Source organism: Onychomys torridus, chromosome 5, assembly GCF_903995425.1.
Source record: "Onychomys torridus chromosome 5, mOncTor1.1, whole genome shotgun sequence".
NCBI lineage: Eukaryota > Metazoa > Chordata > Mammalia > Rodentia > Cricetidae > Onychomys > Onychomys torridus.
Genome location: NC_050447.1, coordinates 45,474,228 through 45,500,794, shown reverse-complemented (window position 1 = coordinate 45,500,794; position 26,567 = coordinate 45,474,228). Strand labels below are relative to the sequence as shown.

Here is a 26,567-nt window from a genome sequence, read left to right as displayed (position 1 = left end):
CCCTCCTCAGCAACACATTCCCAGGACAAGGTGGCAGTGTGCCCTCACCCAGACCCACCCACCACAGTCACACTGACCTGTTGATGAACTCCTCGTAGCAGGAGTAAATGGCAGCCAGGCACACAGCCACAAGGTTGGGCAGGACCCGGGGATGTGGGCAGTGCCCTGTGGGGCCATGCATGCTGGAAGAGAGCAGAGGGAAGGTGAGGAGGCTGTGGAGCAGCTGTTAGCCTGAGGTGGAGTTGAGGTGCTGAGGGACTGCCTATGTGTGAGACCACCTACTCTGCCAGCTCTGGTGAGGACAGGTGGGGAACCTGTGCCATGTGGCTGGTGACTCGAGCAGAGCTGGGGTGTCAGTGGAGTGGCCTGCCAGCTGCTTAGACTCTCTCCCTAGACCTTGGGCTGTGTGAAGAGAACCCTCCTCAGTGGTGACAAGAGGATCAAACTTCGCTCACAGAAGGATGCAGCATATGGTGGCTCTGTCCCAGGACAGTCCCATTTGTACAGGCGTTTCTGGAATGACTATTCATGATATAATTTTACTCTCAAAGTGTGCTTTGTAAAAAAAAAGTCATGCAGCCAGGTAGTGGTGGTGCATGCATTTAATCCCAGCACTCAGGAGGCAGAGACAGGCAGATCTCTGTAAGTTTGAGGACAGCCTGGTCTACAGAGAGAGTTCCAGGACAGCCAAGGCTGTTACGCAGAGAAACCCTGTCTCAAAAAACAATCACCCCAAAACACAACAAAAGACCCCACGTCATTCAGGTCACCTTAGCTGAGCACGGCCCCTCCAACATCACTGTGCTCATAATAGATGTTACCGTCTATTGTTTGTTTTGGGGCTCTCTGAGACATGGTCTTTATCTGTAAAACGGGCTGGTCTGTGTACCCAGGATGATGTATGCAACCTTTCTAGGAAAGTGTCATCACAGCTGCCACTGAGACAGGCCTGCCCTGCCCCTTTAGAAGGGACCCTGTCAACACCAGGCCCCACAGAAGAACAACCTGCTCGAGTGTGGGAATACACTGTGAAACTGCGGTGGGCACAGGCTACAACTCCCAGTTCATCACTGGATTAATAGGCTCTTTTTCTTTCTTCTTTTGCAAACAGCGTCTCTTGTAGCACCTGCTGAATGTGAACTTGCTATGTAGCCAAAGCTGGTTCTGGACTTCTGGGACCTCTGATCCTCCTGCCTCCACTAACCAAGTGCTGGAACCACAGACTTCAAGCATGTTAGGCAATCTGCCTACTGGGCCACACCCCCAGCACCCAAGTCAGGTTTTCTTAAAACACAGGACAACATAGCACATTTCAGCTCACTGGGATTGTCACTGGATAGCATAGGTATTGGGGACCTCATTTCACAGTCGGGGAAACCGAGGCACAAGAACGTTTGAAAAGTAAACTTCACAGAGCACAGGCCATGGTGAGAAGCCAGCGCTGTTCTTGTCCCTGGTCCTTGTTCCACCCTAAACACCCACAGCTCCCCCCAGGGTGGGGAACAGACAGAGACAAGAACATGATTCAGGAGATCCCCTCCAGGAGGCTAAGGGCTTCCTCATGTGGTATTTATTTGCACAGTAACCTCCCAGGATCACAGAGGCTGAGTGACAGGCTCAATGTCACACAATAAGCAAGTAGCTGGGACCTTGCAGGGCTGGGAGAGTCCAACGAAGTGCTTCCTACAAGGCGAGACAGTTCTTCCCCGTGTATCTTAAGCCAGGTAGTCTGGGACAGGGAATGAAGTGGGAGAGAAGGTGGGTGGGTGAGTGAGACACACCTTTGAATGAACTTCTTTACCACTTCCATGCCTGCATTGAGCTCGTTCAGGGCGAGGATGTACTCCTGGGTGAAGAGCCTCAGCCTCGGGCACTTCCCAAAGTCCTGCAGGGACAGCAAAGGCAGAATTACTGAGTCACAGCCAGCAGGAGATGGGACAGGGAGACAATCCCACTTGCACTCCCATGGTCAGGAGGGTCCTCGTGCAGGCTGCCTGTTCCCACCCCATGGCTATGCTGGGCAGGTAGAGGTCATCAAGTCCAGGTCTAGCCCCCACACCACCTTGAGTGGCAGATGTCCTGCCTGGCCTCTGGTCGCCCTGGGAAACTACAAGTTCCTTTAAGGTAGCCACCTTAACCTCTGAGCTGGTGTCCGAGGCACTCGGCGGTCAGACAGACTCCAATGTAGAGTAAGAGAGAAGGGATACTCATCTCCTGGGGTTGGGAAGAGAAGGTGGCTCTGGGGGGAGTGAGGCTCCACATACCCTATCACAGGCAGTGAGGAGACACCTCCTCAGTGGAGGTGTGACAGAGGAAGCTGGCTTCAGAGTGGGGATGACTCCAGGAACAAGGGGCTTCCCAGACACCCCTGGTGTCCTGAGCAAAGAGTGTCTGAAGACCACAAACAACCTTCATAGGCACAGAGAGAGCCAGGAATGATGGCACACGCCTAGGTTCCTTCCTAGCTCTTGAGGGGCAGGAAGTTCTTGAGTCTGAGACCAGCCTGGGCCACAGTGAGACCACAGTGAGAACTATGCGCAAATGAGGATGCGCTTGAGGTGACCAGGAGCTGGAAGGAGATGTAGGTGTTAGGCGTGGGCGCGCAGGAGGCAGCCAGTGTGCAAGAACACAGCCAGGGAAGGGCAGTGTGGTCGCGTCATTGAAGGGGGTGGGGGAGAGGGAGGTGGCTGCAGTGATGAGGAGGAAGATGGATACTTAAAAAGGCAGTGCTCCTAACCTGGGGGACAGCTGCATCTAGAGCCACAGGCGTCCATCTGCGACTGCACTTGAGGCTTAATTACGGGCCCTGGCCAAGGACAAAGGGATTCTTCCTGCTCTAGCTGAGTGGCATAATGTGAGTGTGACATCAGCAAGCGTGGGCAGAGCAAGCCCAACCCGGAGTGGCCCAGGGGCTTGGTGAGTCTTAGATTTGTCTAGAGAACTGGATAATGAAGGAAGAGGGTGGCACTTTTAGGGAAAGCCTTTCAGGCCTTACTGTCCATCTGTGCTCTGTCCCATGCTCATCTAGGGATGGGATGGTGAGGTTGACAGGTACCGGCCCACACTGTTCTGCCACAGGTACATAGCCTGGTCAGTGAGAAGACATACACACTCTTGCACCAGCTCTGGGAAAAATGATGTATTTGGCCAGCAAGATGCCTCATGGGTGACACTTGGTGTCACCTGACTCATCCTCCCCAGCTCAATGGGACCAACTGAAAAAACCCAACTTTCAGGCTCAGGGGCGGAGTCCTGGATTCAATCCCCAGCACAGGAGTAGGGGTGTAGCTTTCCTTACAGCGTACTCTTTAAGGTCATTTGTTTACACAGGGAAAGAACAGAACCCAGGGAGGGGCTTAAGGATTGTGCACCCACACACACTCATGCACAGGCACATGTGCAGACTGTAGGCATGCACACATACAACACTGAGCTAGGAATGGAGTCCTGCAGGGTGACTTTGAGGTACTTTACCTTGCCTTCCTATCGAGGGAGCTGCCCATGGTGCCCCATTCTCTTACAAAAGGTGACAGAAAAGCTGTGTGGCCTCAGCCTGTCAAGCCAATCTGGATTATGAAGGGCTCTGTGGAATGGAGGTGGGGGAATCCACCTCTACCCGCTCCACCTCTAGGGTTACACGAATCTACAGAGACACTGCCTCCCTGAGCCCTGTTCAGGATGTGTGGTCATGGGACTCCAAGCCACCGCTCCACAGCTCCTGCTTGCCCTAGGTTCCTGTCTGTGCTTCCTGTCAACCTACGTACGGCCACGATCCACCAAGAGTCAAGTGTGGCCCAAATACTTAATGTCCCTGATGCCTGTGGTGGCTGAGGGGGCACCCCTCAAAGGCCAGGCCAGCAGACGATGTAAATTATGCATTTGCCCTGGAGTTATTTCTTATTTGTATTGAAAATTTTATCCCATGGTCACTCCTGAAAGCCCATGAGATGAACCAAGTGCATGGCTAACAGCACACGCCTGAGCCCTTGGAGTCCAGACTGGTGACTCAATCCCTTGAAGCCCCCTGCCCCAAAGAACCCTTATGAAATGTTTATTGACTATCAATAAAAACCCAGAATCGCTTATATTCAAAAGCAACAGGCAGGATCTATTCATGGTACCCACAAGATTTCCAGTTGCTCCTACTACATGGAGCACTGAGTGGGAAAACTCTCACTGATGCTGCAAGTGTGCTGCACTTGATTAGTGATGTCTGCCATGAGTACAGAAGGTGGGGTAGTGCAACTTTCAAGAACTCTTACTCCCGACTGGGGGAGGGGCTGGGTTATACACTCCACCCCCAGAGGCTTGCTGTGGACACAGGATAGTATGTGGCACATGAACTGATTTCCCAGGCTGCCCTTTCTCAGAGGCATTTCATGTGCCCAGCAAACCTTAAAAGAACAAGCCAGCTGATGGCTGGCTCAGGACCACTCGAGGTGTCCTGGCCTTAGATGTCCACTCCCCACATCATGCACACTCATGGTGACACAGACCCTGGTGACCCAGCCCAGTCTTTCTGGCCCCAGACGCCTGTGTACATAATGTCAGAGAGCTGTCACTGAGATAATGTCACCATATTGCTTGGCTCTGAAAAGGTGCCCCATAAACCTCCAGGAGTGCATGTTTGTTACTCTTTGGCCTCGTCTGTGTTGTAGGCCCGTGGTCAGCCAGCAGGTCTTGCTTGTTAAGTCTCAGCTGTCCTACACGCGGTACTGAGAAAATATTTGCCATTCTCACACTAAGTGCCACACATGTTGAATGTCGGGTCCTTAAAGGGGATAATTAAGTTCAGCCTTTATGTTTTCAAAAATGAACTAATTTCTACTCTGTTTAGATTTCCATCGCTTCCTCCTAATATGTATGCCCCTGCCACCTCTGCTTTTGAGACAGACTGGTCTCATGTAGAACAAGCTGGCCTTATATTCATAATGTAGTTGAGAATGACCTTGAACTGGTTTGCCTACTTCTATTTCCCCAGGGCTAGGATTATAGGGGCACATCACCACACCTGGTTTATGAGGTGCTGGAGACAGAACCCAGGGCCTCATGCACGCTGGGCAAGCAGTCTACTAACTGAACATCTCCATCCCTCATAATGTCCTTTGTCTGTTTTGGGGTCCCATCTGGGACTGCACATGACACTCAGCTGTCATGTGTCCTTCCTATGGCATGGGCACCTGCTCAAACTTTTCTTGATTTGAATGATCTGGGCAGATATTTTGTTTCCTAAGATTGTGCTGGGGTGACAGGCTACGGGGGTGGGTGGGGTGGGGGTGGGAGAGATCCTCAGGGTGAGGGTCCAGCAGTCACCACTGTGATGTTGATATTTATGCCCAGCTGAGGCCACACTTGCTAGGCTTTTCCCACTGGCGCTGCTCTCGCCCCTGTACACCCTGTGCTCAGTGCATCCTTCAAGAGTGAGGAGTCCCCCTGCACATCCCAGAGAGCAGAGTACGGCCTATGTCCCACAGGGGGGACCACTCTGCATGGAAGCCACGCCCCCAGCCACAGCATCTATTCTCATCTACTGGAAAAAGGTTTTTCTACCCGCTTTAGTGAAGAAAAACAGTCCTGGAGGACAGGCTGCACCAACCTGCAGCACCTGAAACAGCCACCGGCCACGCCCACCCACCCAAGGCTGTCCAGGCACTCACCATGTTATGCTTAAGGATCCTCTGAACCACCGGTGTGAACACCTCGATGACCACCATGGACCGGGGCCGCTCTCTGCAGTGCTGGGAAGAAGAGGGACAGAATCAGTGCAGGCTGGGGGAGCCCCACCCACAGCCTGCTGCTTCCAGAGGCCAGAGGATGTTACCAAGCCCAACAAGGAGATAGTTTTCCCTGCTGAATGTTGCTGCAGCGTATTTAGGAAGACCGCATGCTTTAGAGCAGGCTTAGGCTCACAGCAAAACTGCAAAGTGGAGGTGAGTCACAGTCTCCCATCTGTCAACCGCTCACAGTACCACAGAACACTTGTTGCAGGTGATTAGCCTATGACGTGCCAGTGCATGTCACAGGGTCTTTAGTCCAGTCTACACTGGGGTGGCCTCTGGGTGCACATTCTAACAGTCTGGACCCAAGACTAAAGGTATGCACCACCATGACAGTGGTATATAGTAGCATTGCCTTGAACTCTGCTGGCTTAGTGCCCTGCCCTTCCTCCAGCCTTTGCAACCACTGAACTCTGAACTTCTCTAGCAGCCTGCCCCTCCCAGAGCCGTATGCACAAGTTAATAGGCCCTATCTGAAATGTGGAGACCTGAAGAGTAGTAGATTCATTTTTTTATGTAGAGCCTGAAGGTAATTTTATGCCACGATTTTAGTGCGCCAATTTTGACCGTTTCCTGCACATGGTGTCAGGTCCGCACTCAAAGTTTTGGGTTTTTGGAGCATCTTGGATTTCAGATTTGGAGACTATAGATGCTTAACTCATAGCTGAAATCACAAAGGCATGCGATGCAGCCTGTGCAGTATGGTGTCCCCAAGTGGTAACACTCATGGGTGTGAGGCCAGTGTTCCCTGCTGGCTCTTTGAGGCTTCACCATCTCTCTCTCTCTTTGAGGCTTCACCATCTCTCTCTCTCTCTCTCTCTCTCTCTCTCTCTCTCTCTCTCTCTCTCTCTCTCTCTCTTTCTTGGTTTTGTTTTGTTTTTAGAGACAGGGTTTCTCTGTGTAGCTTTGGAACCTGTCCTGGAACTCACTTTGTAGACCAGGCTGGCCTCGAACTCACAGAGATCCGCCTGGCTCTGCCTCCCGAGTGCTGGGATTAAAGGCGTGCGCCACCACCGCCCGGCCTCCCTTCCTTTTTTGAGACAAGGTCTCACTAAGTGGTTCAGGCTGCCCTCCTGCTTCAGTCTCCCCACTGCTAGGATTACAGGTGTGCACCACCACACCTGGCTGATCATTTCTTTGCAGTGCTGAGTAACGGTCCCTTGATGGAGCCTGGGGAGATGAGTCAGTGGAGCATTTGCTGGGTTCCATCCCCAGAACCCAGGCAAGAGGCAGGAGAGACGGCTCCACAGTTAAGAGGGAAGTAGGTTAGGAAGGTTAAGCTGCAAAAGATGGGAATCTGGTTCCCAGCACCCACACTGAGCAGTTCACAGCCACCTCTAACTCCAGCTCCAGGGAATCTGGTGCCCTCTTCTGGCCTCCAAGGGAACCCACATAAATGTAACATGTGACATACATTTACACATACATAAAAAGGAAAATCAACATGCTTGTAATCCCAGCACTGGGGAGGCAGAGACAGGAGGGGGCTCACTGGCCAGCCACAGCCTAGCCAATTGGCAAGTCCCACCGCAGTGAAGAAACTTGTCAAAATACAAAATCTGCCTGAGGAAAGGCACCTGAGGTTGTCCTCTGACTTCTGCATGCACGTGCACACGCATTCACAGATCCCACTGCACAGGCAGACCACAGTTAATATTCATCCACTTACTGAGGAACACTTTTGGTTACTTCAAAGTTCTGACAACTTACTAAACCTGCTATACACATCTGTGGGTGGACTTAGGTTTCTAACTCAACCGGGTGAAAACCAGAGCATCATGCTTTTCCTTTACGAGAATGGGGGGGGGGGGCAGGATATAGGATCTTTTGTTGCTCTTAGGACTCTTTCAGATGGGTCTGTTCTGCCTCAAATCGCATCCCTTGTGTAAGGTCCATCAGGCTTCTCTAAGAAGCTGACGAACATTCTGCATGTGGGTGGCCTCTGGCTTTTCAGTGGCTGCTGTCAAGATCTTGCAGGAGTCCACAGGCCAAGGTTGGCTCCTCCTTCCTCATCATCATGGAGTCCCTCACACTGGCATTTTTTTTTTTTTTTTTAAGACAGGGTCTCACATAGCCCAGGCTGGCCTGGAATGTACTGCGTAGCCAAAGATGAATCTGACACCCATTCTCCTATCTTCCATCTCTTGAGTGCTGGGAAATTACAGGTGTGAGTCATCACACCCAGTTTTATGCAGGGGTAGGATCAAATGCAAGGCTCAGGGTCTGTGCTAGGCAAGCGCTCTATCAAGAAGCCACACCCTCCATCCCCTGGTGCCTTGTTTTTGAAGAGAAGGACTTCCGCTGAGCAGACAAGCTTCCTTGCCCCACTGATCTTACCCAACTGAGCTGCTGTACATATGAGCCCCTTAGCCCAGGAGGAGTTCCATCCGCAACTCTTATCGAGGCCAATGGACCTGGGAGGAAGAGCCTAGGGCTTTTCTGGGAAATCTGGCCAGCAAAATTTCCTCAGACCTTTGTGTTTGAGGCCTGGATGTCCAGCAGGAAGCACTGTATGAAGACAGAGACTCTCAGAAAGGACCTGGGGGCTGGAGGGAAGGGCTTTGTAGCAATAAAGCTCCTCTCCCTGGACTTAGCCTGAATCCCCGAGGCACTGGCCAGATCCTCGCCTCTTCCAGCAGGGACTGCCCAAGGTCCATTTTCTCTTACTTTACTTCCTGCTAGCAGGAACCCCAGGGAAAAGACTTACTTTGGGAGTCTGGTGAGGTTGCTCAGTAGGTAGGGGGCTTTGCCACCAAGCCTGACAACCTGACTTAAATCCCCAAAATCCACAAGGTGGAAAGAGAGCACTGACTCCCAACAACAAGTTATCCTGTGACCTCCACACACTCACCATGGCAGATGTGCGCACCAACACATAGAATACATAGAATAAGCAAATGCCAAAGGCCTGGGATCTCTTACTCTATCTGCCTAGGAGCAGACAAAGAATGTTGGAGCAGAGGCCTCTCTCCTGTGCGGGCTTGCCATGCTGATGGATACTCGCTGGCTTGGACCACATGAAAAAGGGGCTTCTGTGCTGGGTCCTGAACTGCCCCCTGGATGAAAAAGGGGCTGGCCAATGAGTGAGTCACTGGGAAAGGTCTCCTTATAGGTGAAGCAGAGCCAAAGAGAACACAGTCTTGTCCCATTTTCCAAGCACCACTCCCAGCACTCTGATGCCGGCCATCCAAGGGACAGAAAAACTAGGGTTTCCACCCAGGACCCCGTTTCTGCTTCACACGCTTATTTCATGATGAGCATGGCCGACAGGCTCCCAATGGGCAGCATGGGGCTGCAGAAGGGGGCAGGGGCACCACATGGTGCTTAAGGGAACCACAGAGTTTGGACAAAGGAAGTCAGTCTGCAGGGCTATGACATGGCAGTGCTAGGGAGATGCAAGCATGTGTCTTTCCAAGGATATCAAGTTATTACAGTAAATATGCGCGCGAGACACACACATACACACACACACACACACACACACACACACACACACACACACACACACGATACAGAGAGAGAGAGAGAGAGAGAGAGAGAGAGAGAGAGAGAGAGAGAGAGAGAACAAAGGAAAGACAGATTTGTGTACCAGCCCAACCCCTCCAGGCTGTGAGCTGTTGTTCTGGGAAGGCCCTGTCCCCTGGTGTGGCTGGCTATGTTGCATACAAACTGCTGTGAGGTTGGCATCAGGTCCCTGGGCATGTTGCCCTGCTCTGTGGCTCCTCCAAGCTGACCTGGCACATGCTGCCAGTTTCCCTTGTCCAGGGAAAGCCCTGCAGCCAGGCCCCTACCCTGGGCCAGCCAGTGCTCAGAGGAGCCTCAGCTAAGAATAACCCAGCTCTGACGTCAGGAATCCAGAAGACTGGCTGCAAGCTGCCTCCCAAGACAGCCAGGAATAGTCCACAGAAAAGCCAGACGCCCGGTTCTTCCTTAGCCTGTCTGTCAGAGGACAGCAGCCCCAAGATGGGTACCTGCAAGCCTCCTTCCTGCCTACACCTGGGACCCTGACTAGACTGATGTTCAGCCAGTGCATTCAGACGCACTCTGGCTTGCACACCGGTGCAAAAGGTGGTGGCCTTTGGTAGCCCACTGCAGTGATACCATACCTTGCAGAAGAATTCACAGAGATCTGGTGGTGGGTGGTTGTTTTCCAGCAGAGGCGCAATTGCCTACGAGAAAAGGAACAGCCATCAGTCAGCAGGACTTGGGGGTGGGGATGGGGGGGGGGTGGGAGCGAGGGGAGTGGTCTGCAGAAGATAACTGCATGCAATGAAATGCAAACACCCCTCTCTACCCTCCACTGGGTAGAGCTCCTTTGCTAATGAACAGATCAGGACTCCAGAGTGCAGGAAGGCTCCAGGCTAGACCCACAGTGGCACATCTAACTTAAGGGGTTTCATGCCTAACTGGCATCTGTCCATATTATCTTCAAGCCCACACTCCTGACTAAGCAGCAGGACATCTTATTGGATGAACATGATGCCATTTTAAAGAAGAGATCTAGGAGGCTGGGGAGACGGCTTGGTGCTTAAGAACATTGGCTGCTCTTCCAGAGAACCCGGGTTCAATTCCCAGCATCTACAAAGCAGCTTACAACTGCCTGTAACTCCAGTTCCAAGGGATCTAACACCCTCATACAGGCAAATCAACGCATATAAAACAAAAATAAATAAATCATTAAAAAAAATTAAGGGATCTGGGCACCTTCTATGTTCCTACCTGTGCATGTGTGGGTGGGGAGAGGAGAGGTGGCTGGGCTCCTGGCACCAAGCTTAGGGATGAGCACACAGGCTGGGCAGAATCCTGGCTGAAATCCTGGTCTTGAGACCACTGGAGCAAGTGGCTTTGTCTCAAGTGCAGCCCAAGTCTCCTTGGGGTCTGCTGTGTAACAATAAGGCCTGGCTGGTTCTAGGGGTAGTGTGGAAAAGACTGCATAGAGGAGGTGAGCCAGGTCCAGGAGTCATCCCACTGCTTGAGAGGCTGAGGCAGGGGTCTGAAATTAGAGGGTCAGACTGAGCTACAGAGTGAGTTTGAGGACATCCTGGGCAACCGGACATCAAGACTTTATGTTAAAATAACAAGTAATGAGCCGGTGGATCTCTGTGATCTACAGAGCAAGTTCCAGGATAGGCACCAAAACTACACAGAGAAACCCTGTCTCGAAAAAACAAAAACAAAATAAACAAACAAGTTAGAATAAAAAAGTGTTAAGATGCAGCTTGGTGATGGGGTGCTTACTTAGTATGTGTGAGGCCCCAGGTTCAATGCCTGGTACCACAGAGGAGGAATTCAAAGATTGAGATTGCTGGTGATCAGGTACTCAGGTGGGCGATCCTCTGAGAGGAAGTCATCTCCACAGACAGAGCGGCAGCAATCACCACTCAGACCTCTTCTCTTCTGTCTAGTCCTATCCAGCATGGTGGCCACCAGCCACAGGTGACACCTTCCATTTCAACTGACACAATACCAATGATTTTTGGAAGGAAAAAAAAAAGATTATCACCTTGTCATTCTGGCTCCATTTCTGTGGCTGGGCAGTCCCAGGTAACTGAGGTCAGGGGTGCCCAGCCCAGTGCAGGGCAAGTCCCACCTCTCACCATCCCACCCAGACACAGAGCAACTGCCATGTAGACGACAGAATGACAGGGCTCGCAATGGTGGTCTTCAGCCTGCTTGACTACAACTGTAGTCACATGCAAGAGTTTGTACTGATCCACTGAGAATGGAAGGCCAAGTTTGGAGAGGCGAACGCACAGGCCTAGGGTGGTGCACAGCTGGCAGGCAGCAGAACCAGGACTCGGGGCCACTCTGTCGACCTCATGTGTGGGTTACTGTTCACTCTAGTTAGACAGCCCCACTCCTCACATTACCACGGAACAGACCAGAGTACGGGGGCAAGGACGATGTTGAAGGAGAACCCGGGCAATCAGGACAGCATGATATGGAAGGCAGTGGTAGGCCTCCCTGCGACCTGACCAGCCCGGCCACTGCCTCAGTTATCTGCTGTCTTTCCTCTGCCTCCTGGAAGCAGACCGTGCCCAACTCTCCACCCCAGGGCCAGACAACCCAGCACAGCCCTGCTCGTTAAACAAAAGAAGGCTTCGGGTCACAGAGGCAGCAACAGCATGGGAGGTCCCTTCTTTGCTCACGGGGCACTGCCCACGTTCTACCCAGGTACCAGTGCAAGGCTGGGTGTGGTCCCCTTGGGTTGGGTCCCTCTAGTCCCTTCATGCCAGGCCTCCTTCCTAACGGAAGTGAATTACATACAGTGGGGGTGGGAGTCTGGTTTAGCATTGACAGCAGTTGTCAAGTGCCCAGGCCAAGTCAGAACCTCATCTGATCCTTAGGCCCACGGGTACAGATAAAGAGACAGTGGGTCACGGAGATTGCCAGGTCTCGGTTGGTCATGAAGTGCTGACTGTATTTAAATATACTGATATAATCAATAAGCAAGCGCTCTCTCTCTCCCTCTCCCTCTCTCTCTCCCCCCCTCTCCCCCCCCCCCCAGAAGCCAGGCCCTTTGCTTGGCATGTTAGGTATGATGGCTCAGAGAATCCAGAGCAGCCCATGAGAAAGGCACCAAACTGGCATTTCATAGAGTCTGAGCACTGAGGCCACCGGACTGGAAAGACAGCAGTTAAATAAAAATGACAAGCATGTCCAGCTTGCAGCCCTTGGGTCGCTACGAAGGCAGTTCACAAAATCGCGAACTCCAGAACACTAGGAGAGCTGGAGAGATGCTTGGGGGGATTGCTGTGCAAGCTTCTTGACCTGAGTTGGGTTCCAGGGACCCACACAGAAGGACCAGTGAACCTGTTCGAGTTGCCTGCTGACCTCCACACATACACCACGGCGCATAAACAGTAAGTAAGTGTAAAACATGGAGGTTTTTTGGGTATTTTGGTAACTCAACACATGGCTCCTGAGCATGAATTTTGCAGATGCCAATGCTGTGCCACGATGTCAAAAGGTTGGACATGCCTCCTAGAGGCATCTTTATTATTATTATTATTATTATTATTATTATTATTATTATTATTTGTTGTTTGTTTTTGTTTTTGTTTTTTGAGACAGGGTTTCTCTGTGTAGCTTTGTGCCTTTCCTGGATATCGCTTGGTAGCCAGGCTGGCATCAAACTCACAAAGATCCGCCTGGCTCTGCCTCCCGAGTGCTGGGATTAAAGGCGTGCGCCACCACCGCCTGGCTAGAGGCATCTTTATTAAAGTAGGTCTCATGAGGGTGAACTGGCCCCAGACCACTTAGAGATATTTCTGTTCCAAAGGCATCTTGAGAGTGAAGGCCAGAGAGAAAGAATTGTTGCACTCTGATAATGCCCAGGGTACCTTCAAAATGAGGAATTTCCCTCTGCAGATGTCACTATGCAGAGGGAGAGGCGTTTGAGCAAGACATTTACAGAAAGACCTGAAAGGGTCTACAGGCTGCACTGACAGGTGGAGAGACAGCTGTGGGACACGTCCCTTGTCACCCTGCTCTCATGAAGAACAAGACCCTTGCCAGAAGCTGTTACTGTGTGTAAACAGCCCTTGAAGATGGTAACGGGAAAAGGGCAAGGCCATCTTCCCTTCCTTTTTTTAGTTCTAAGGATAGAAAACCTAGGCCTTCACCCATTTTAGTGGAAGGTAAGTGCTTTACCACTGAGCCATGTCCCCAGTCCCTCACTGGGGCACTCTAGGCTGGGGCTCTACCACTAAGCCAATGTTGCAGCCCCCCTTTTTATTTTTTTATTTCCAGAAAAGTCTCATTAAATTGGCCAGACTGTCTTGAACTCATTATGTAGCCCAGGCAGGCTTCGAACTTGTGATCCTTCTGCCTCAGTCTTCTAAGTAGCTAGGAAAATACACCTGTGCCACTAGGCTTGGCTCAAAACCTACTTAACAACAACAACAACAACAACAACAACAAAGCACAGTGAAATACTAGCAATATCAGAGCTAAGTCAGCCTTCTATGGGCCCCTCATCTGTGTATTCAACAACCATGGTTCACAATATTTGGGGGGGGGGGAACTGTGTCTGGACAGAAAGTAGAGACTTCTGCCATTGTCCCCAAGGCACTACCACGGGGCAGCTGGCACCTGCTCACATTGTACCAGATGGTCTAAAATCTAGAGACGTGGTAACACAGGAGGATATGCGGAGGTTATGTGTCAATGCCATCCTGGCTTCCACCAGAGACTCATGGAGCCTGACATCCTCAGAGCTCCTCAAATCGCCCACAGGTCCTGAGGGTGACTATTTTTTACTATCTTGAATGTTTTTTTTTTCTCCCGTTTCTGTTTTTTGGTGGTGCTGGGAATTGAACCCAAGACCTTGCACATGCTAGCTAAGTGCCCCAGGTGCATATGAATGGGTACCACATGAGTGCCTAGAGTTACAGATGGTTGTGAGCCACCATGGGAACTGGCACTTGAAACTGGGTCCTCTGAAAGAGTAACAAGTGCTTTTAACTGCTGAGCCAGCGCTCTGGCCCAGGGGCTCTCAGCCTTCCTAACGCTGCGACCCTTCAACACAGTTCTTCATGCCGTGGTGACCTCCAACCATTAACTATTTCATTGCTACTTCATAACTGTAATTTTGCTACTGTTATGAAACATAATGTAAATATCTGTTACACAGGATATCTGATAAGCAACCCCTGCGAAAGGGTTGTTCCACACCCCCCAAAGAGTCGAGACCCACAGGTTGATAACAGCTAAGGTCTAGCCCAAGGACAACTGTTTTTAATAACGCTAATCTTTCTTCACCCAGGCTAAAGAGATGGCTGCTCTTGCAGAGGACCAGGTTCAGTTCCAATGGCTCACAACCATCTGTAACTCAGGGGATGCAATGGGCCCTCCTGACCTCCATTAGCACTGCTGGCACATGGTACACAGACATACAGGCAGGCAAAACACCCACACACATAAATTAATAATAAAAAAAAATTTTTTTTAAAAGTTCTTCAAGTAATTGTCACAGCCAGGTTTAGATTCTCTGAGCCTGAACCCATGTTACCATTAAGTCTGCTTTCTTCTCCATCATGGAAAGCGGGTCAGTGCAGGATGTGTGTGCAAGCCCATGTGCCTGGAGGGTGGGGGGCATGGCGGGCGATGACAGCACAGGCCTTAATGTAGCCATTTTAGCCAGGTTCCTCAGAATAAACTTCTCCCTAAGGCTTCTGTGTATGCCAGAGTCTCATCCCTACTCCAGGCCATGGTGTCTAGAAGGACTCGGGACACAACCTCCCCTGCAGCACTCACACAGACCGGCAATGACCAGCCGGTCTCACCGCTGTCTATGTGCACACTGGTCCTTTCTCTGTCTTTCCCTGTGGTGACACTCTCCCACACTTCAAGACAACCTGGTTCTGGAAGCACCCCGACTGGCAAACAGGACCAGCTGCCTCTCCCCTATGCCCCTCCATCATCCATAACCACTCCTTGCCTCAACTGAGGCATGCTTTTAATCATGACTAATCTGCTGGGGACCTGGAATGTACAAATCGAGTCCTCAATGGCAGGGCCAGCCTCTGCTAGGACAGAGCTGGAGTTTGTAAAGGTCTACTACACAAGCTGACTCACTGACAGGACACCAGGAGAAAGTATGCACCACGTGCCAGACCAGGGGAAGAAGTGCTCCTGATCCCACGGAGCTATGAAAGGCCAGCAGCTCACCTCCTGGCGTGCACACAGGGCCTGGCTTAGCTGGATGAGCGCAAGGGATACCAGGCCTGGCATGTTACTCCCAAAGCTGCAGCCTCTCCTCACAGGCTCACCCTGTTCTCTCCAGACCAGTGTCCTGCTTCACCTCCAATGCTAGCTCTGTTTCCCAGCTTCCTGCTCCCTTACGCTTTATGCTCTAGCAATGCTGAAGCTTCCACAGTATGCCATAGAGCTGTTTGTGCTTCCCGGGATGCCTTTACTCATCTGGCAAACTCCTATTGATGCTTCAAAGCCCAGCTCAGATGTCACTGCCCTGGGAGACTTCCTGGTGCTCTCTCAGGATTCTGTCACTCCACTCCCCACACTACAGACCTCGATTTTGCAGTGATCCCATCCATTTGTCTTCCTACGACAGATGAATTTGTGATGGCAAGGTTGCGCCTACCATCTGCGGACTCGGGTAACAGAGCAGGACATGCACACCATCGGTGCAATGCCCGTTCTTTCCTTTCCATTACAACGTCTCAGAGCTTAAAATGGCCCAGGAAAATACTTTACCCAAAGGTGCTTAGAACGCTGCTGAACTCTGAGAAAGATTATCTCACTGTGTATACTAGAGGGGTTTTAGTCGCGGATTAATTAGGGGTCATAACCGGGGCAAGAAAGAGAGGGTTTACCTGGCCTGTAACTGGGTGATGGCTGTAAGTGAAAGTCACACCTCCCTGGAGACTTGGGAATGAGAGGGTGACAGAGAACTGCTTGCAGTGAACCCCAAAGACTGACCATCATGCCCATGTCCAGTCAGCTGTGCTCTGTGTTGCGTACTGAGGCAGGATGAGGAGGGGACAGCAAAGTGACCTGTCAATGGCCAGGGCTTTGGTGCAGCCTGAGGTTTTAGAAGAATCTCAGACTGAGCACCAGGCTGGGGGGTTGTTAGAGGGATGAGGGAATGGGAGGGAGGTTGTCAAGGCAACTCACCACAATGATGTTCTCGTGCTCCTGAGTGGTCAGGTTTGTGTTCTAAAGGATAGAGAAAGAAGGAAAGCACAGTCAACAAAACCAGGCATTTGGTTGCAAGGATCCACAGCACGGCAAAACGTTTTCAGTGCTCCCCAACCCTCTCCCCCAGCCACTTCTTCATTCAACACATCAGGCCAACTCTGGGACAGGGCAGGAAAGTGGGTATATCTTCGTTAACTTAAATTGTCAACTTAATACAGCCCAGATTGACCTGTGGACATGTCTGTAGGGACCGTCTCAATTTGTTGATTGATGTAGAAGGGCACAGCCCACTGTGAGCGGCACCATGCCCTATGCAGACAGTCCTGGGCTGTGTCAAAAGCTAGCACAAGCCTGAGTGAGCCACAGTGAGCCAGCATGCAGAGTTCCTCTGTGATTTCTGCTTCAACCTGTAAGCCAAAATAAACCCTTTCATTTCCTAAGTTACTTCTGGTCAGGATGCTTTATCACAGCCACAGAATGGAAGCTAGAACAGCAGGCAAAGGGAACACTGAGCTTCCTGTCCACATCCCACAGCTCTGTGGCCTGGGGTGACTCCTGTCTTGTCAAGACTCAGTTACCACTTTGGCAAATGGGGGCCTTGATACCTGCACCTCATGGGGCTGCTGTCTGAGGATTCAGACTTAGTTCTAACACTGCTTAGAACCAGAGGGCGGGTTCATGACACACAAGGAAGAAAACAGACCGTTAGTGAGTCTCCACTTGGCGCTGGGCAAACCTTTTATTTTAGATCAATATGTTATTCCAGTTGTTCTCAAAGCAGGCCCCCGAGGAACACTGATGTACCATGAGTACCCCCAAGATGTTCCAGCTAAACACACATTTGACAGTGGATGTCTAAAACAAAACTAGGTTAATAACTTGTTTTGTTTTTTGGTCTTTTTGCTGGATCTGGAGTCTGTTAATTGACTGTATCGTTGCCTTCCTGCGAGTGTGGAGGAAAGGGTAGGAATCATGGGAAAATTCAAAGCACCTGTTGTTCTCTTTCACGCCAGTCAACTGTGTCTCTTCTGGAAGACACAGGCTGTTACCAGTGTCCACACCTGCATTTCTTCCTTCCTTCCCTTTTTTTTTTTTTTTTTTTTTTTTTAATTTTTAAAGATTTATTTATTTGTTATGTATACAGTGTTGAGTGTTCTGCCTGCATGTATGCCTGCAGGCCAGAAGAGGGCATCAGATCTCATTACAGATGGTTGTGAGCCACCACGTGGTTGCTGGGAATTGAACTCAGGACCTATGGAAGAGCAGCCACTGCTCTTAACCTCTGAACTGTCTCTCCAGCCCCCCACTTGCATTTCTTAATAGCCACATTTGGAGCTTAGAGTTGGCATGAGGCGGGGCCCTTGCCCCAACATCACAACAGGGGCATCGAGCAGGCCTGCACCAGCTGAAGCCAAAGGAAAGGTACCAAGCTGGACATCTGCCTTTGCCCCAGCAATCCAGGGTACAGGAGGCTGAGACAAGGGCCAGTGTCTAAGCACCCAGCAGGGGCCTCCTGCCATCTTGAGTGTCTAGGACAAGCAGAAGGGTGTTTCTCTGACTGCAATACCTTTATCCTTCTGTGAAGCCTGTTTCTAGTGAACTGTTAAAAACACTAGTCACTCTGAGTCACCACAGACAAAAGCCAGCTCTGCTCTTCTCTTACGGAGGCAATGAGCTTTGTGCTCGGTCCATGGATTCTGCTTCATTTTTACTTTGAAAACCTTCTCTATTACATTTATTTATTTCCTACATGGGTATGCACGCATGTCATGGCACCAAGTACAGTGGGGGTCAGAGGACAACTCAAAGGAGCTGGTTTTCTCTTTCTGCCAGGTAGACTTGAGACCTAACGTGAGTCATCAGGCTTGGCACCAAAGGCTTTTATTTATTCCTCCGGGCTATCTTGCCAGCCCCTGCTTTATGATGACAGGCCTTTTTTTTTTTTTTTTGACGACCTGCTGACTAATGAGTTACTTGGGGCTTATCACAGTGCAGCCACCGCCCCATGCACAAGGAAACAGTGTTGGAATGGGGGCCCGAACCTCTGTCTGCCCTGAGCTCAAAGCTTTACTTCTGCAAAGAGCTATAGTGTTCACGCCTGGGGCAGTTCCCGATGCTGGGCTGTGTGGGCACCTATACAGCTATCTGAGAAGCCTCAGTTGTGCATAGCCTGTTCACTGGACAAGGAGACTTCTCCCTACATAGTTTTTGTAGGTTTGGGGTTTTTTAAAAAAGATAAATTTATTTTAGGTGTATCAGTGTTTTGCCTGCATGTATGTATGTGCACAGCTGTGAGATTTCATGTAGTGGCTGGGAACTGAACCTGGGTCCTCTGCAAGAGCAGCAAGTGATCTTAACCACTGAGCCATTACTCCAGAAATCATTTGTTTGTTTGTTGTTTCTGAGACAGGGTCTCATGTAGCCCAGACTGGCCTGGAACTCACTATTGTCACCAAGGATGAAGGTGAACTCTGGATCTTTGGCCTCCACCTCCCAAGGAGATTACAGGTGATCTCAGCTCCTACATGTGATGTGAGCCTGGTCACTGGGTAGACCTGGGGGTGGTTCCCTAGTCAGGTGTGTCCTTGGTGATCAACATCAACTTGCTAAGACTTAGAATCACCATGGAAACAAAAATCTGGACATGTCTGTGAGAGAGTTTCTAATTCGGGTTAATTGAGATAAGAAGACCCACCCTAAACGGGCAGCACCATCTCTGGGCTAGGGTCCAGGACTGAATAAAAAGGAGAAAGTGAGCTGAGCCCCAGCATCCATCTCTCTCTGCTTCCTGACAGGGGATGCAGTGTGTCCAGCTGCCTCGGGCTCTTTGCTCCCATGCCTTCCCTAACCACGGCAGACGGCACCTTCGATCTGCACGCCCAAATAAGCCTTTCCTTAAGTTGCTTTTATCAGGTCAACTTTAAAATCACTACTAAACAACTGGACATCTATCTGCCTGGCTTCTGAAAGGTGAGCATCTTTCCCTCACTCTGGATTAGAAGCCTGAACTCAGGGCTGGACACTGGGCAGGAAACGCTGAGATTTGGAGCCCTGACTGCGATTCTTACCAGCACGCGGCCCTCTACACAACGAAGCTCGCTCCCAGCTGTGTATCCAGCCCGCTTGTCTATTGGCCACCACATTCTCCCTCACCCAGCTCCTCTAGGGGAGGGACCCCTAGCATTCTGCATCATAGAGGAGCCGAGTCCCTGGGCTACACGGTGGTGGCCAGCCTAGGACAGTGGAGAAAGGGTGATGGTGTATTCGGGAGTTTGAAGGGAGCATGCACAGGAGTGAACTGCGACACAGGGGATGGCACTCTCCAGAGAGAGAGAGAGAGAGAGAGAGAGAGAGAGAGAGAGAGAGAGAGAGAGAGAATGGAGACATCACTCAGGTAGTGACTATTTTAAACAGGGAGCCAGCCACCCTTGCATCCCCAGGGGCCAGGCAGGGCGCATAAACGAGAGCAGTGTGGCTATTTGCAGAGTGCAGGAATAGCACTGAGGGCAGTGCACAGATCCCAGCGGGTTGCCGTGGAGTTTGGGAATACTCCCTCAACTCACTCGGGGATAACAGATGATGCCTCTCCATGACTGCTGCAGCCCCTGATGGAACCTGGGCTGGGGTGGGGGGCAGTGGCTTGGTGTCATTCCACTGTCCATAACCGCGCCTGGCAGTTGGCACAGGCTCTAGCACAGGGCTGCCTGGCAAAGTGGACGGCGCTAGCCAGCCCGGAACAGGATGCTGAGTAGCACTAGCTGCCCGATGTAGCCAGGTTTCCCGTCTTTAAAGAGAACCTGGAAATGGCCATTGTGCTGAAATCTGATTCTTTTTTACTTTTTTGCCTTGTTTTATTGTTTCACAATTTCATATATGTGGGACAATTTCCTGCCACCACCTGCATCACGCACACGGTCTGGTCTTTAAAACGTTTGAGCGAGGCAAACAGAGCCTATCTGCGGACAGCTGGGGGTGGACAGCTGGGGGTGAACGGGACAGAAAGCTGACAAGGGCTGGACAAAACCAGAATGAGATACTGCCTCGCTGGACAGAGCAGGATGGAAGGTTTCATCTAGGGCTCTCAACCTATGGGTGGTGACCCCTTTGGGGGGATCAAACAACCCTTTCACCGGGTCTGCCTGGGCTGTCTCCAGCCTGGATCCTGATGAGAACTGAGTGTAAGGAAACCTCTATGGCAGCACTTCTCAGCCTGGGTCTCGACTCCTTTGGGGGTCACATATCAGACATCCCACATATCAGATATTTACACTACGATTCATAACGGTAGAAAAATGACAGTTATGAAGTGGCAATGAAAATAATTTTGTAGTCGGGGGTCACCACGACAGGAGGAACTGCATTACAGTGCCACAGAATTCGGAATGTTAAGCGCCACTGGTCTAGGGCTTTAGAGGACCACAAAGTTGGCACTTGACCACGGTAGCTGCAGCGGCTGCCGTCAGAGCCACCATCCAAATCTTGGGTCTGACCTAGGACTTAGCAGAGGCGACAGTCACCCGATACCTCCAGTCAGGCCAGAGGCAACTGGAGCCAGCGAGCCTCACTCTTGATGTCCTCAAAGCTTGGTGGGAAGCACTCGTTTCTTTAGTAACCACAGGGGGATGGCACGCCATGGGTAGATCTCTCCCCTGCTCTCTCAGATGGGGCTGGCAACAAGATGGGGTGCAGACAGACAACTCAGAGGGGGGAGGGGGCCGCCTCAAGCTGAGGCTGCATCTTACCTCTGAGAGCAGTTTTGAGACGATTTCCAGTGGCGCCTGGTTGATGGAATCATCCTGGAGCGGGGACGTGAGGGCCATGTCCACCAGTGTCCGTATCTCCTTCAAGACGACCTCCCAGCGGCTCGGGTTACTCAGGACTTTCTTGTATTTGTAAATCTTTTTCTGGGTGGAGAGAGAAGAGGGGAGTTCATCACCGATTTAGCCGAAAGACTCAAGATGATCAAAGAAACCTCCCTGGCCAGAGGTGGGGTGGGGTGTGAAAAGGCCCTGGGAAGTTGTCAACCTGGACTGAGCTCTTTCCCAAAAGGAAATGGATGCATGAAGAAAGAAACAGGCTCCATCCAAGGTCAAGGGTGCGTCTGCAGACAGGCAGGCTCCGAACGCCGCCGGAACAGCCATTTCCCACCCTGTTCCCGATGACACATAAAAAGGGAGACTGCTCTTTTGGATCGTGTCTTCCGCCAAACTCAGTCCCCAAGTCAGAGTGGGAATGTTCCCGGCCCACAGAAGGCTTCCTATGAGCAGCGTTTGTGCCTGTGCAGACCCTATGAGGTCTCTTGGCAAAGTATAGGATGGTCAGGAGGAAGGCCAGAACTCAGCTCCAGCCAGGTGGGGACTGAGTCCAGGACGGCCCAAGGAAGCCAGGCGAGGAAGCCAGAGGCATGCTCACCTCAGTCGTGGTGCAGACTCCAAACCCGAATGCAGGGCAGGGGCTGCAGCCTCCTGGATTGGAGGCACTGTTAGTTCCGCCTCTCTGACATCATGGAAACAGAGGCCTTGAAGGGCGGAGGTCCAAGCCAAGTGCTCCTCTCCCAGCTCTGTCTCTGTGGCTGCCTGCCTGCTCCTGCGCCGCCCTGCTTGCTGGGACTCTCAGCAGAAAGAGCTTTATCACTTAGTGCTAAACTCCTTACTCCTCGGGGGGTTGGAGGTGGAGGGGAGCCTAATCTTAGAGTCACCGCACCCTGTGCCAGCAGCCAGATGGGGCGACATGCCACAACCTCTGAGCCAAAGACTGAATGGGGAAAGGGCCTTATCATGCCATTTCTGAATAAAGAATTACAAAATGATTTGAGGACCTGGGATAAAAAGGAAGTATTGGGAGACTGGGGGGTGGGGGCGCACATCCCCAATCCAGCAGGATGGGGATGGAACCAGGGTGAGAATGACTCTTTTCAGAAATGATTTCACCTGAAGGGCCCTAGGTCCCACATCCACAAATTAGGATGTGGGAGGTATTAAGAGAAATGCCTCCCAGCCTCCGTAAGACCCACATCAATCTTGGTCCCAAATAGTTCATTTCCCTTATGAAGTTTTACACACACACACACACACACACACACACACACACACACACACGCTCCAGACAGAACATCCAACATGAATGAAACTCCGATACATAAATTGTCTCTTTCAACACTTACAACCCACAGGGACACAAACGGCATACTCCGTCCTTTATCATGCACTCTGTGCTTACCTACTTGCTGGCTGACCCCCTCCTTGCCGCCTGCATCACACGCATAAACTTGTATCTACGGGGTGTTTTTTGCTTTGTTGAGGAAGGGTGTCGAGCAACCCAGGATGGCCTGGAACTTGCTATGTGATGCAGGTTAACCTCCAACTGCTTATCTTCCTGCCTCTGCCGTCCAAGTGGTACTACAGGTGTGTGCCACCACGCCCAGCTCCCCGTGGCATTTTTAAATGTCCCCATCATCCCTTCGTTCTTCACTACAGTTCTTTCATCTGTCAACTTGTCCCATTCCCCTCTCTCCTCCTACCTCCTTGACCTCGTGGCTCTGTGCTGGAGGCCCTGGGTCTCCACAGCGCTCCTTGGAGGCTGACACCGGGCTACAGAAGTGAAAGCAGCATCGTGCACAGCGCAGTGGGTGGAAGAGAATCAGGAATGTCTACAGACTTCCACGCTCTGAGGATGGAGGAAGCGTGGCAAGTTCTGCTGGTGAAGAGGGTGGCCAGGAGTGCATCCCTAAGCCCATTATTTTAATGACAAGATGTATACACCCAGGTCTACACAGACTTCTCTGGACCTGTCACTGGTGTTTTCCTCGAGGCTGTTGACTGATCGTCCCCTGAGCTCTGGACTCTTGGGTTTCAATGTGTACTAGAAAACCATGTCCTTGTCAAAGACAAATTAATTTTTTTAAAAGTTTCACCACACACAATCATCCCCAGGGTCACCAAGACAATCCATCCCCAGGTCATCCCACTTGTGCAGAATGGAAGCTCCCGTAAATCCTTCTACTGGATAGCTGCAAGCTATTATGTTTGAAAGAAGAATTACTTAATTATTTCTGTAAAGATGATGTTCACTCATTAAAAAAAAAAAAATTTGAAGCCATACTGAAAAGCACAATGCGGGGGGCGGGGGGAGATCCTACAACCCAGAAATAGCCATCATTAATATATGTGGCAAGCACGGTCATGGCCAGCCCTCATATAAACTCTGCACAACATGGCGGGCTGTGGTGCCACATGTCTGTAATCCAAGCACTCATCTGGGAGCCAGAGACCACGGGTCTGCTAGGAGATGGCTCATCCAGTAAAATGCTCACTGGGCAAGCATGAATGGTGGTATGTGCCTATAATCCCAGCGCTGGAGGGGGGATAGGAGGATCCTTGGGCCTTGCTGGCCAGCCAATCCTGGCTGAGTGAGTCAGTGAGCTCCAGCCCCCCTCTCTCTCCCTCCCTTCCTTGCCCCCCAAGTCTGTCTGTCTGTCTGTCTCTCTCTCTCTCTCTCTCTCTCTCACACACACACACACACACACACACACACACACACACACACACATTTGAGGCCATTATGGGCTACAAAGAGACCCCATTTCAAACAGGAACCCTGCAAAATACAACCAGCCTATGAGGTGTGCAGCCATGGACAGCTTTCAGAACGGACACCATAGAGCAGTGGTTCTCAGCACAGGGCCCACATATCAGATACTTGCATTACAATTCACAATAGTAGCAAATTTACAGTTATGAAGTAACAACAAAAATAATCTTACAGTTGAGGGAGGCTGTCACCATGATATAAGGAACTGTATTAAAAGGGTCTTGACATTAGGAAGGTTGAGGACGGAGGAAGGGAGACAGAGGCACACTAGCTTCAGAGACCAACCCTTACCTTCAGTGACCTGGCCATGGTACTGACAGGCCTTCCTTTAGCTGAGGGGCACTGCCTTCAGAGACAGCGTTCAGACATGGTGCCAAGGCTGTGCCAAGGGCTGACATTCAGTTAGCACAGGACAGGAGTAGGCACACTGCTAGCTAGGCTCTGGTAAGCACTGTCTGGTTCAGTTCTAAGGCCCTAGGAACTGGACTCCCAGCCCAGGTTAGAGCATCCTGCCAACAGATTCTCAGTCAAGGGACAGAGTTCAAATACTCATGATTGGCAAAGCAGTGAAAGGAGGGTGAGAAAGAGGCGGGGGAGGGGGGAGAGGCTTTCTCCTCGTTGTCCATCTGAAGGCAAGACGGGTCACCAGCAGCTCTACCGGAGCCACCCACGGAAGTTCTGCCAGAGTTTCTCACTACAGCCGCATCTGCTCTAAACACCAGTCCGATCTAGAAGGGCATGGGCTTTGCCAAGATGGACTTAAGTGACCTTGAATGGACCATTCCAGATCATCTACCCAGTGAAACAGATCACGCTTGTCTCTGCACGTAAAAACATTAAAAACAAACAAACAACATTTTAAGACTTTTGGAGGAGGGGACAATGGCCAATAAGTGGGCACCGTCTACCCTGATGATATGGGCACCTGGCAATGTCATCTACGTGGGTAGCAGAAATTCAATCCTGCTGGGGGCTTTCAAACACAGGCAGATTTGCCTGCAATTCAGGAAGCAGAGGCCACAGATCCACATGTTCCCTTAAGTCTAACAACTGATGGCCTTTCTGGAGCCTGAGCCAAGATGGTCTCAGGGCCATAACCATTCGGACACAGTCATGGTGTCCATGGTGAGCAGCCTGCAAAAGCAGATGATGTGGGGAGCAGGACAGAGTGGCCATAGCATCTGCTGTAGGACTGTTGGAATCCCACTTCACAAAACTGTCACAGCCAAGAGGGAGAAGTAAGCAGCCTAAAGCCAAGCAGCCATAAAGACTCAAATTGGCATGAGTCAAAAACGGGCTGCAGAGTCTCTAAAAGCCTCACTCTTTCCATCCCTGCCCTCGGGACCAGTGGTGTCAAGGGGAGAGGCAGGTTGGGTCAGCCAAGAGACACTGAAGAGGTGTCAAGGATGCTTGGTGGCAGGGTAAGGGTCAGGAATAAACCCACGGGCTGGACACAGGTGATCAGTGGGTGCAAAATTATGAGAAGGAATGGCAGGAGCAGTAGGTAGTAGGGTAATGATGCTGCAGGCAGCGAGTGGGTGGAGCAGACCATCCAGGGTTCCAGGTCCTTAGCCACACCCCAGGTGACATGTTAGAATCATCCCTCTGATGAGCTCAGCAGGCAATGAGTCATGGTGGGGGCTAGGATGAGGCCACTTCTGGAATCCTAGCTCCCTAGAGGCAACAGTCTTCCCACTGAGTCTGCTCTGCCAGGAGCCAGGAGCTGTGGAGGGGAGACAAGGGTCCTGAAGCTGTCTTATGGCTGGGCACATGACTGATGATGTTCTAAGGCTTGACTTAGTGTGGGGCTGACAATATGAAGCCCATGTTCAAACCCAGGCTTGGTTGTTTGTATACAATGACGCTGAAACATGGCCCTATGGGTTTTCTAAGAGTTGTAAAATTCAAAGCAAACAGAACGTGCAACAGAAATTGAGTGTGGCCCTTGGAGCCCCAAAGAGTTGCCACCTGGCCCTGCATCAACAGTGCCTTGCCAAGCCCTGGCTCATGAGTCAGATCCAAGTTTGAGAGTAGACACATGAAAAGATGCTCACAGCTGGCCATGGTGGCACACACAACTGTCATACCAGCACTGTGGGGGTTGGGGGGGCAGGAGGAGCAGGAACTCAAGGTCATCTCTGGCTATGCAAGAGCTCAAGCCCAGCCCAGACAACTTGAGACTGTGTGTCAAAACAAAACAACAAAAAGCAAGGCAATCAAACAAAATGGTTTTGATGCTCGCCATTACAAGCTACTGTGGAAATACACATTACAGTGGTACAGCGATACCCTTTCACGCCCACTGAGATGACAGTGATGCGAAAGACAGGCAATACCAAATGTTGGCAAGGATGTGGTCACACCAATCCCTGCGCATGGCTCTTGGGAAGTAAAAATGTACAGCCACACATGTCAAAATCATTCAAGTCCCTGCCTCCCGCCCTCTTGTGCTGTGGAATCAAACCCAGGGTCTTGCATGTGTTCTTACCACTGAGCTATGCCCCTGACTGTTTGACAGTCTGGAGATGCCAAGCATGC

General features: G+C 51.1%; 1 protein-coding gene across 2 annotated transcripts in view; it reads right to left on the bottom strand.

The window, feature by feature from the left end:
* The window catches only part of LOC118583803 (c-Maf inducing protein), a 195,780-nt gene that overhangs the window by 24,367 nt on the left and 144,846 nt on the right, over positions 1-26,567 (bottom strand). For both annotated transcript variants that reach the window (XM_036187514.1, XM_036187515.1), the window contains 6 exons: positions 21,182-21,343; positions 16,416-16,457; positions 9,884-9,946; positions 5,658-5,738; positions 1,782-1,885; positions 78-182 (listed from right to left, as the gene is read on the bottom strand). In XM_036187514.1, the coding sequence (XP_036043407.1) occupies positions 78-182; positions 1,782-1,885; positions 5,658-5,738; positions 9,884-9,946; positions 16,416-16,457; positions 21,182-21,343 (557 nt within the window). The remainder of the gene's footprint in view (positions 1-77; positions 183-1,781; positions 1,886-5,657; positions 5,739-9,883; positions 9,947-16,415; positions 16,458-21,181; positions 21,344-26,567) is intronic.